This window comes from Anabas testudineus, chromosome 24 (genome assembly GCF_900324465.2).
Source record: "Anabas testudineus chromosome 24, fAnaTes1.2, whole genome shotgun sequence".
NCBI lineage: Eukaryota > Metazoa > Chordata > Actinopteri > Anabantiformes > Anabantidae > Anabas > Anabas testudineus.
Genome location: NC_046632.1, coordinates 1,683,350 through 1,696,066, shown reverse-complemented (window position 1 = coordinate 1,696,066; position 12,717 = coordinate 1,683,350). Strand labels below are relative to the sequence as shown.

Genomic DNA, 12,717 nt, shown 5'->3' with positions numbered 1-12,717 from the left:
TGCATTTTTGAGTTATAGGTGGAATTGTATCAAATTTGACTTCTCTGTTTTTTTGTGTTGTTCCAATGCAAACAAAAAAATGAACATGTGAGTACAAAACATTTGCAACTCCAACAATTTTCTGAGAGAAGGGTTGAATTGCAAGGGTGCCAATATTTTTGGCCAATAAAGTGTAGTATATAATCAAGCTCTATCATATCTTAAAAACCTCATAGAATCATACTTTCGCAGCAGAACACTCTCAATCAATCAATCAAATCAATCAATCTCAAAGTGAAGGCCTTCAGCTATTAAGCTCCTCCCCTGTGGAACCAGCTCCCAGTTCAGGTTCTGGAGGCAGACACCCTCTCTACATTTAAGACTAGACTTAAAACTTTCCTTTTTTATAAAGCTTATAGTTAGAGATGGATCAGGTGACTCTGAACCATCTCTTAGTTCTTCTATACGTTAGTCTGCTGGGGGACCTCTACTGATAAACTGAGTTCCTTCCTCTAATAGGGAGTTTTTCCTCTCCAGTGTTAGAGGAAGTAAGATATGTAAGACATGAACATTATAGCCAATCTCCTGCCATGAGGCTAATTTGTGGTAATTACACAATTTCATTACACTTAAACTATGAATAAACATAAATGTAGGTGATTTGTAGACATAAATTCACTTTAGAACTGGTTGGTACTGTATACTTTCTTAGAATGTAAACCTGACATAAAGCCTTTATGAAAGCACAGGCTTTTACACTTTGGAATGGCCAATAGCCTGAACTTTGGCATTGGTAGAAAACGCTGGATCAGTGTAGCTGCATCACTAGCTATCAAATGGAGATTCTGGATTGTATTTCATTATATTCATATTACACTGTGTCAATTGTTTTTCCCCAATGAGCTGTCTGGCTAATACTGACTACTCGCACACTGTGCATTTAACTGCTTTACACACCCCTGTCCTCAAATTACATGGTGCAAAGACTGCAGCCAGTGCAAAGCTATTGCTCAGTCCATTTTTCAAGTTTGTCTTTAAACAGCTATATCCAGATTCCAAATTAACCGTTTTTCTCAAAGCCATCCTTTTACACAGCTGACACTGCTGCAGATAGTTGCAATGTAGCTTAAAAATATCTGTTATTATTATCATTTTAAAAAAAGGTGAAAAACATAGCCAGTGGGGAACATCAACACAGCGAATATTCTGGAAAGAAATCAGCTAACTCCAAAAGATCTTGTCTTGAAAAACAAATCCTACATTAGAAGCTTTAGAGCAGGACTGTTCTTTCAGACAAAGACAAAGCAAATCAACCGTCTCAATTTAACCACTGAGCTTCTCTGCATGTGCAAGTAACATGACACTGAGTATGAGCTCTCATTCTCCTTTCTTCTTTAAATAAACAAATGTCACAAGCGATTCCATGACAACACGTGTAGTTACCCAATGTCCATAAAAATATATGCAAAGTCTCTAAAGACTGAGTGTCAAATAACACAATGCTGTGACAACATACTGAGTGTCCGAGGCTGTGACTCATTTACTCCTGCCCTATTTGACAGGGAGGTGCTGTTAGAACCAGAGGGAGAGATTGGTGAGCACACAGGTAATCTGACACACGCCTAGATGGGCATATTGACAGGCTGTCAGAGAGCAGAACAGTTCTCCAACAAGTAGCCCAAAGAAAACGAGCTTGAGGCAGGACACATAGTACAAAACAACTGAGTGCAATATTGGATTAAAAACATTACAACATTATCTCTGATTACGTGCAAGAAGAACATCTTTGTATTCAACTTAATGATTGCACCTGTTCATGAAAAGGTGCCCGTTGAAGAGATTTTATCATAACAAATATTCCGAAATTGCCATGTAAGGTAAAGTAACTTAACACTTTATTGAAATTAAGGTTCCAAAGCATTAGAGTAAAAATCACGTCAAAAACATCAGAACAGGATTCATTTGAGAGTATTGTACCAAAAAACAGAGACGTAACCAGAGATGTGAGACACAGTAGATAACAAAGTGTGCTCCATAAGAGGCAACAGCAACACTTAATTCACAGGGGCCTTAATTTCAATTCAGTTTATTTATCTAGCGTCAAACAACCGTAGACTGCAAGGTTTAAGACCTTATAGAATATAACTACAGCATATAACTAGATTTAAAACTATTTAATAAAGCAAATAATTCCTTAATCTTTGTTATCAGGTAAATTAGTCTGCAAATATCCGAGTCACTTGAGTTGAAGCAAAAAAGCAAAAAGAAGCAAAAAGAAGCAAAAAAGCAAAAGTTTGACCACAGCAGAGACATTGGACCTGAGGTAGTATTCCTCCACACACAGCCTTGTATGTCTGTCCAGCCTCACCATCTATAAACCATCCAGGTGAGCCGGCACCCAGTTCTTAGTTCATTCAGCCACTTCCTATTCTGTTTTACGATCAGCCCCAATGACTTGTTCATTTGTTTGGGGAGAGATTGTAGAAGTTGTAGAAATGCCACGGAAAAATTAAACGCCCATAAGAATATTTTAGGATATGAAACTAGACAATACCAACAATATGGCACTGACAACACTTCACCTAAGAAAAATAAAAAGACACTAAAACTATGTGTAGGAGTTTTCAGGTGTGCCTTCAGTGTTGTGATGATGGGTGTCCAAACTGAACAATGCTAAAATTCTAAAACCTGAGCTGGACATATGTAGAAGACAGTGCCCAAATCAAAATCTCATGCCTGTCCACTCTGTCACAAGACTTTCATGAGGGTTGCAGATACTTTTTTTGGACCCTCCAAAAAACTTCCTGACAGTCCCAAGTACAAACATCATCAGTCCATAAATGAACCTCCCTTTTGGGCCTCACCCACATAAGTTAGTTGGCAATTTTCCACTGCTCTGAGTGCACCAATAAAGAAATAGGAGCTAAAACAAACATTTTCTGACAGTGAGTCAGAAGAGACACCTTGTAAAGGCCCATTGCTAGAAAAAAATGTTTTTGGAATTGCAAATTGTTCCAAATCAAATTCCTTAAAGCCCTTTTTTTAAATTTGCAATTTTCAGACAACCATATTCTTTACCATTACAGTGAGAAAACGAGTCTGCAGATTTGATTGGGATTGAGAACCCTGAACAAACAAAACCACTGGTTTGCTGCTCTAAGCTCATTGCACATAGTCACGAGTTGCTGATGAGCAGAAGGTCGTATTGTCTCATGTTGCGACAGACTTCAAGTTTACTCTTCTCTGAGGAACGTTTCAAGCAAACAAAAGTTTCCCCAGTTATGGACAGCATTCACAAACCCTCAGGCAGAAGGATGACTCTTTTTAGAGGAGTTAAAAAATTTTGGCTTATTGGTGACAAAATGGGAACTGTAATTGTGTGTTGAACGTGCAACTTAAGGTGGGTGCAAATGTTAATGTGCAGCCAGTGCTCTTGAAAAGAGTTCTATAGGTTTGCTCAGCTTCCTTTGAATGTTTACTCAGTGTCACAGACAGTGTTTGCACCATATGACACTCAGCCTCCCCCCAGTGAATGTTATAGTGGAAACCAGAGCCTCTTATATAACAAGCCAGTAAAAGGGGCCACATTATTCTCTATCTGCAGCTTCAGAGAGAAGTGGCTAAGTGGTATGCTGACTCGCCCTCAGGCAGCACCACTCCCACCCTTCTCCACAAATACTATGGACCTAAACTTGAGTGCTGGTTGGAAACTGGGTATGTCCATCTCCCTGTTCCAAAAGCAAATAGTCCATTACAAATTGTTATTATGTAATGTTATTATTTATGTTATTGAAATCTCAAGCATTATATTCTGGTGTCAACTCAACTTGCTGTGTTTGGAGGGGGAGGAATGCTGCCTATGACTCCAAAAACACCGCCCCCACCATCAAATATGGAGGTGGAAACATTATGCTTTAGGGGTGTTTTTCTGCCAAGGGGACAGGACAATTGCACCGTATCAAAGGGAGGACGGATGGGGCCATGTACCGTGAAATGTTGGGTGAGAACCTCCTTCCCTCAGTCAGGGCATTGAAAATGGGTCGTGGTTGGGTACTCCAGCATGACAATGACCCAAAACACACTGCCAAGGCAACAAAGGATCGGCTCAATATGAAACATATTAGGGTCATGGAGTGGCCTAGTCAGTCTCCAGACCTTAATCCCATAGAAAATTTGTGGAGGGAGCTGAAGTTTCGAGTTGCCAAACATCAGCCACAAAACATTTATGCTTTGCAGAGGATGTGCAAAGAGAAGTGTGCCAAAAATTTGCGCAAACCTTGTGGCCAACTACAAGAAACAGCTGACCTTTAGCATTGCCAACAAAGGTTTTGCCAGTACTAAAGCACATTTTGCAAAGGGATCAAATACTTGTTTCATTCATGAAAATACAAATTAATTAATAACTGTTTTTGAAATGCATTTTTCTGGATTGTTTTGTTATTGTTGTGTCTCTCACTGTGAAGAATTTCCCCATCCTGGGATGAATAAAGTCTATCTATCTATCTAAATAAACCTACCATTGAAATTATAGACTGATCATTTCTTTGTTAGTGGGCAAACTTCCAAAATCAGCTGGGGTTCAAAAATTGTTTTCCCTGACTGTATAGGAAGAGCAATAATATGCTGTGTATTTGAACAAATTATTTCATATTGTCTTTTTACATGTGCAAGATTAAGTTATTGATTCATGGTCACTATTGTACTTTTTCTTTTCTTTTGGTTTGTTATGTGTCTATAATAATGCTGTTTTGTCATTTGGTCTTTTGAAATGAAATGAAATGAAACTGAAATGTAAGTTATAAAAAAGTTTATACAGATAAAGACATACATGTGTTATACATAAATGTTTCTTATGGCTTTGTTGCACATGACAGGAAAGTTATGAAAAGACCCATGATGTTGTCCATGATGTTGTATTTGGCACCTGGTGCAGGAAAAGAAGCAGGTCCCAGCAGCATAGTAGGTTGGAAGTTCTGATATGAATGCAGAGGTGTGTTTTCTGTTTTCTCTGAGGCAGCATCAATTGTAAATAAAACCTATTTTGTTGCTGAAGAATTATAAGGAAATACCATTGTTTAGATTAAAATAAAGTTGTAAACCATGCTTAGTGTCAGTTCGAAATAGGAGTCAAATGACTTGGGGTCATTTTGACTGGCCGCTCACATCCCAAAATGTCTCCATTTGTAGATTGTTTGCCTAACAGTAGGCTGGTGAATATCTGGTCTATGACATCACTTTGTAACTCTTTCCAGTTTTATGTAAATCAACAATTCTTCATTGTAGATCCTCTAAAACCTCCTTTTGGCGAGGTATGGCTCACATAAGCATATTCTGCTTGTGTGGAGCAACTTCAAAGGTTTGAATCCATCAAAGTAGGTCTAGACTCCAAGTATGCTAACACCTGACTCCATTTAGTTTTATTGAGGTCACATACTTTTTCCAGTAGCACTATGAGGTTTTAGTGGTTGTTCTCAATGAAGACCAGAAAGATCAGATTTTTTTTTGTGTTGGTATTTAAGGTACATTATATTTATTAATACCTGTCCACCTTGGTAAAGTACTTTGTAATACCAACAAATAGGATTGTACAACTGATGCAACCTCTCAATGAAACAGCAGAAATTAGTAGATAAGCCTCCGTGGCACAATCCAAATAAGTGAGAAAAGTTACATTTTTCCCCAAGGTGAAACTGTGTGTGAAGTCAGGTTTCACTTTGACCTGCACAGTGACTAACTGCATTTTCTAAAACCAGGAACACAGTGTTATTGCATTGTATTGTATCGTAAAAAGCATGTCATTATTGTTATTATTGAAATTTTTTTTTTTTAATATTAATTTTTCATAGTTCTTCTTAGTAGTCGTGATGGTTATATCCCAACGACTCTCCCCATATTTTTTTGAAGATACATCACCTAGCAAGTGGATTCAGATCTGGTGAGAAACAAAGACCACCCTGGAGGATAAATCTGGACCCCCTAGCCAACTTTCTTCAGACTGAAGAAGCTACTTGAATGAGCAGTAAATGTGAGAAGAAGCAAGTCCAGCTGACATTACTGAACTTTCAGATGATAACACCTCGATGACTAAAACTATTCACCTATATACAGCATATTTGGTATTATATTTATTTTTGTATTTTGTTATTTTTGTGACTTTGTAATCATGATCATTAGGCCACAAATGAAGAGCTGCATATCATAGATGCACCTGTTCACCCGCATAATGGCGTGTAGGAGAGGTGAAGGTGGAGGGTGAGTGGATATTTTTTGTTGACTGTTTGCTTGTCCCCTTAATGTGTCACAAGTCATAAAATGAATTTTTTATTTTTTTTGGTCAGCATGTACAAACAAGACTTTTGCCTCCAAGTGATTTTTTTTAATTGTATCCTGAAGTCACTATCGTACTTTTACTGGGGCCATTTTTTCCAACAAGCAAACAAAGTTCTGTTTACACTTAGTATTAGTCATGCAAACTAATTGTTTGTATCCTTGAGGACAACCAAATATGCTCATTGTTTATTTTACCTCAAACTGCTCAAACACTAATACATTAATCAGACAATATTCCATTCAAAGCTATGTTGAAAGTTTAACAGAAATTTTACTGGGTCATTAGAACTTTTAATAAAACTGGGTCTGCGTAACAAGTAGCATGAAAAAGGCTTGTTACATAGATTCTGAAGAACTAAATTTTAAACCCAGGAACAGCAGGTAGAAGTTCAACAGCTGACTTTAGACAGAAATCTAATTTCATTACCATACTTATCTGTTGGCATATTTTAGCTAAAGTCACTGAAGTTAGTATCAAGCTGATTTAGAGGCGTAAAGCTGCTTGCACGGAAGGTTTTGCTCCAGAGGCCTATTCACATTGATCACACCTCATGGACCAGAACCAATCCCATTCTATCTAGTGGATTAATCCACATTGACTGAAATATGAGCATGACCTCTGCAACTCCTGCATTCTTTCACACTTCAAGTCAATGTTTTATTCCTGAACTGTGATTTCTAAAAGCTGTTGCAAACTTTTTAGCAGTATCTCTATGGATTGACCCCCCATTCCCCCGTCCCCGATGTAGCAGACAAGAGAAAATCATTTAAAAAATTGCTGAGCAATTTGCTGAGCCTAAATGAAAATCATGCTTGTCCAGTAAACTCCTGCTTTCAATGAGTTTAGGGAGGTAAATTGAATTGAATGCCACAGTGCTGTGAGACTTTGCTCAAGTCTCACATTTGGTGTTTTCTCAGTAAGCCCCAAGATGGCACTAAGTGTAGGCTGTTCTGTTCAAACAGTTCAAAAATACACCTAAAAATAGCTGAACACTTGTCTTATTTATACAATCTATCTGTTTGTCTAGACTGCACACAAATGCACTGAGTGTCATACACTAAAGCCATTTCTTGACAGACAGTCAACAGTCAAACCTTTTGCTAACAATACCACCCAGCATCTTTTACTATATCGGGGGGTACAGACACAGTAGCCAGCATGTTATGTCACTGAAAACCACAATTTGTCATTAGTATGTTTTCACTTGTGCATGAATTAAACTAATGAGATATGACTACTAGATATGCTATTTATTGAGCTTGAGGCATGAGTTTTCACTCCAGACAGCGCCAGGTTTTCTGGACATTTAGGACACTAAATGTTAAACGTTGCCTTATCTTCACCCGGAAACAAACAAATATGTAACTTACAGCAATTTCCCTGCAGGCCGACATCGATATTCCAGTGCCTTCAATTTGCTTCAGTGCATACTCCTTCTCATCTTTTCTGTAGAGATAAAAAAGAGAATATGGGAGCAACATCATGAAATTGATAACAATTTTGGAAACAATGGAGCCTTTTTAACATTTGGGTTTTTGCAATGTTTTATCATTATTACAGGAGGTATTTTAGGAGGAAGAAGAGGACAGTGGGGGGCATGAAAACATTTGCAAAGGTTCAACTGCGGCTGAGAAATCTCTGCAAATAAAGAAAGCAAACATCCACTCATTGTCTACCAGAGAGCTCTGTACTTGTCTCCAACCTGGCATGTGCAGGTTAATCATGTGTCCTTGTGAATCACATTTGTGCATGAAAACCAGGTAATAAGTGAAATGTGAGACTGCAGGTCTGAGCACGTTCAGCAGATAAATATTGATTGTTTGCGATAAGCAGTGCTCTGCTGTGTGAAATCCAGCCCGAACAGAGCTATGAAGGAAACATGGGCTTAAGGGAAACATATTTGATTTAAAACAGTGGAAAGAAGCTAAATTAAAATGTAAACACAGTCAATGGACAGCATCCAATAACAACTTAATTCAGCTAGCAGACAGCACAGATCAAACAGGTTCTCGTAGCTCTGGGACCAAACCCACTTCAGTCTAATTTGCATTGTAGATGGTCATGGATTAACTGGCGCTCTCAGGCACATCTCTAATACTAATTGAGCACTGCCAAGGCTAAAAACGGCTCATATAATTTCATCTTTGGTCTGTAAACTAAGTGTCCTCATATTATTTTAGTCAAATTATCCACTATCCTCCTATGCAAAAGCAGAAAACTGATTAGAACACCACAGAAGATCACACGCAGAAATACAGTGCACATGTGTCTGCCAGCTTAGCCTTTAGCTTTTAGTCAGATATAACATTGTCAATTTTAGCTGATAGTGGGCTTCTGTATATAATCCCTCAGCTACAGTATTTGAATTGGCCATTTTTAATTTGCAGAGAGGTGGAGTATTGATCGGACAGCATGTTTCGGTCCATAACTGTCCTGAGCTTGATTGAGCATGGAAGCCAACAGGCATATTGTATTTCATGTCTGAACCTGACTCAAGTCTGATGCATTTGAGTATGGCCCTTGAGCTGAAATCTGGAAAAGACCAACAGATCAAAATCTCTTTCTCCCAAACCCAAAAATGATATTTCTGGCTGTACCTGGACCAAAACCTTGGGCCCCAACGGGTTCCATCGGGTTATGTCCAGGTATCCACTCTCCAAAGAGAAGGACACATAACAAGGACAATAAAAAGGAGCTGTATTTACACACTGCAGCTAGAGAATGGCATTGATAAGATTGTTGATTCTAAGAGGAATGAATGCATGTGATTCTGGTAGACCGGACAATTTGGGGATTAAAAAAGCTATTTTCAAAATACCTTGCTTTACTATGGCATTTTCAACTTGTGGAAAAAAGTAAATGCCCAGTGCCTCTAAAGCTGGTTTGACCAAACTGCTGCCAGTACTTCCAACAGTGTAACACACATCACAAAATCTTAGGCTGGTATTCGCTTAGCAGGCCAGGTCCCTCTATTCCACTGCATCGCTTTGGTGCTGGTTAGTGTGTGCCTGTAATGCCAGTGCAAGCCCCTGTTATTACGCCACTGCGGTTTGCACACAGTGCCATCATGTCTCTCCCAAAATTTGGAATACTATGGTCTGCGGATGCACTGGTGACTGGCTCTTAGTATTAACTTTGCAATGCCAGCACCATAAACCTATGCTTAAGAAACCACCAGAGACAAGCAGCACTGCAAATGTCTGAACAAAGTTTACTTTGGACTTGAACATCATGGACAACCCAGTGTTTTGTGTAATATTATTATAGTGCACCCATAGTAGACTTCCACTAGAGTGGATAAGGCTAAAATTTTATTATTTGAATCTTGAACATATAATCTAAGAATTTAACGTGATAATTCAGTCCAGCTATTTTTTCTGCAGAGAAACAGCTGGATTTACTGCATGTAGTAAAGCATTTTCCTTTTTAGAGTTTTCTGTAGAATTATTCACAAACCCCCCTGAATTCTTTTTTGACTGTTAAATTATACCGGCCAGGAAATCTTTCAGCATACCAATTAAATATTACTAGTTAAACACAGTCAACTCCACCATAATGGCCTAATTCATGGGGTGTTACTGAGATGTTGACCAGCAGGTTCTACAAAAGGTGGTACCCTTCTAGTTGCAGACCTTTCCCAAGAAAGGTTAAAACATACAAGATTCAAGTGACCGCAATTTGGGGTGCCACAAGTGAAGGTGTCTAAATACTGTATGGTGCACTCATCTCCACAGCAGAGAGATACACAGTTCAAGCTGCATGGATGTACCCTATATTCCGCCTAGTAACAGCTGGGACCAGCTCCACCTTTCCACAACCCTGAACAGAAAAGCAGTTTAGATAATGGATCTATAGCATTTCTATGATGCACTTGAGACAAAAACTAGGGTGGTGCCTCTAAGGTAAGCAGCACATATTAATATGTGATGCTGCCCATCCCAGGGCATTTTCACAAATCTCTCTGAATACAAACCAGGCTGACAGTGGCAACTGTCCAGATTTTACTTACAGTTGTATAGTTTATTTTTCCAAGGACAGAAGCCACCACAGTATTACATATTACAAGCTGCAGTATTGTACCGCAGTATTTAGGTGAAAAATTAAATCTGATCTACTGGTGAGTTCCATTTGGTAATGCATCACTAACTAAAACATGCTTCTCATAGCTTTCATTCTGAGCGGTCATGGCAGGTAAATCACAGGTGTACCTAATAAAAGTAATGATGATCCATTTAACTCAGTCAGAAGGGAGCCACTTGTGCTTTCGTTTCTATCATAAGACAGCATATGGCCTAGGCTAAATCACTGCTACGTCTACTAGCTACTATAACTGAATATGTAGACAGAATAATGATCCAATGATACATTTAAAGGAGTCAAAAGATTCTATAACATCTGTGTGACAGAACAATGAGGAGTAAAAGGCCGCAAAGTTGAATGATTAGCACCTGATTGTAAACGATCAGGTGATAGCCATCTCACTGTACTTCTTCTCTAATCAGTCATGTATTTTAAAGAAGGTCTGTACAAAATCTATAATACCTCTGAGGATGTTACTACCTTGCAGTATTTAACAATTTCCCAGGCATTAGTGCTGCAGAGATGCCTGCCTGTGACCTACCTGTGCACACCTTTTGTCCTCACATCAAACCTCCATTATCCCACTGTTGACTCAGCTTTTCTCCTCAATGAGTCGATGACCTCACATAATATTGCATGTGTAAGGTAACACGAGGCTGCGACTAGGCATGAACTCTTAGATCACATTTGAACGTGGGTCACATCGGGCTAATGCCCAAACGCAGTGACATTTTTTGGCTTTTGGAAATATTTAAAGCCACAATATGCAGCCTTGGGTAACCAAACCAGCTGTAGCATGAGAGCTGACAACAAACCGCTGTGCTCAGCCCTCAACCTCCACGCTGCATGCTGCATTCTGTACAGGCCTTCAGGTATTAGTCCTTCTGAAATGAACACAATGAATAAGAAGCTACAAACTCACCAGTCAAGCACATATAACTTGCTTTGCTCACAAACAAGAGAATATATCAGCACTGCTGCCTAAGAGTTCAATGAGTCGTGGCCACAGAAGCCTTTGACTGTACCTCTCCGCATTAACATACATTCAGAAGCATCATTCTAATAAAAACACATTTTTAAAGGTTATAAAATTAGCACCATAATATTTCAGGCTTGTGCATATGTGAATGGTATCACCAGAAGTATTAACATTGATTCAGATCAGATCAGATCAGATCAGATACTACTTCAGATTGCTCACTTTGCTTGGCAACTAAAGAAAAAACGACATATACACTAATTAGCTAGTTATCATATTATGATGGAGAGAAAAGAAAGCAATTTTTCATGAATATCTCCCTTGCAGGAGCTGCTCTTGCAAGCAAAGCTCAGGTCAGAGTGACTTCAATTCACTTCAGTTAGGAAATAAAACAGCCCTGCCAGCTGTTGGTACAGTGAATTAGGACTTTTTTCCCCTTCTGCCAGTTCGTGCTGGCACACGGTAACAGAGACGTGACAGCAGATCTTTCTGTTCGCCTTCCACACGCTTGACAGCGACAACGCTGGGAGCAAACAGCTGAAGGACAACTAGCGAAAAGTTTGGCAGCGCAGTGTTCAAAATGGGGGAGCGGCTTGTCCGCGGAAAGACGCCCCGACACTATCGCGCGAAACCGCGATAGCAGTGTCCTCCAGCGCGTTGAAACTCGTTAAAGAACAAGCTCCCTACGGTTGTCGCCGTCAAAAACAAAACAAAAAAAAAAAAAAAGACTTGTCAAAAAAGACAAACAAGTCGCACCGCTGCTGTGTTGTTTTGGGGGGGGGGGGGGGGGGGGGGGGAAGAGCAGGAGGAGGGAGGAGGAAAGGGAGAAGGGGGGCCGCTGGTGAGTGAGCGAGTGCGTTACATGAAAACAAAAACACAGACACACGGCTTCGGGGAGGCTCAAATCTAACGCCCCGTTCTACACACGACCGAGCTGCGTGTCCACAAAATGCATCCCGCAGTCAGTTTTATGTGAGCACAAACAACAACGTTCACGGTTATCTTACCCGTCTTTGCGCTTAGCTTTATAAACGTGCCCGTAGGTGCCTCGACCCACTTTGCAACCTTCATATTCGAACAGATCTTCTACTCTCTCTCTCTCGGCCGCCAGCTTTGTTTTGAAGTCGTAATCCATTTTAACCCATAAATACGTCTTAATTTACAATAAAATAAAATATTAATTATTACATGCATTAATTAAATAATCTGGTCGTTTTATTCCCCCACCATTTCCTTGTTTGGGATTTTGGTCTGCTCCGCTTAATGTTCACTGGCTCGTTGACGTTTCTAATTGGCGCGCGAGGTTCGCTGGGTAGGGTAGTTCTTCTGAGCAGGCGCCGTGATTCGC

General features: G+C 39.6%; 1 protein-coding gene across 1 annotated transcript in view; it reads right to left on the bottom strand.

Moving 5' to 3' along the window:
• The window catches only part of cdk19 (cyclin-dependent kinase 19), a 57,445-nt gene extending 44,807 nt beyond the window's left edge, over positions 1-12,638 (bottom strand). The window contains exons 1-2 of the mRNA XM_026341003.1: positions 12,377-12,638; positions 7,681-7,756 (exon numbers count right to left, since the gene is read on the bottom strand). Coding sequence (XP_026196788.1) covers positions 7,681-7,756; positions 12,377-12,504 — 204 coding nt within the window. The 5' untranslated portion in view covers positions 12,505-12,638. The remainder of the gene's footprint in view (positions 1-7,680; positions 7,757-12,376) is intronic.
• Positions 12,639-12,717: the final 79 nt, after the last annotated feature.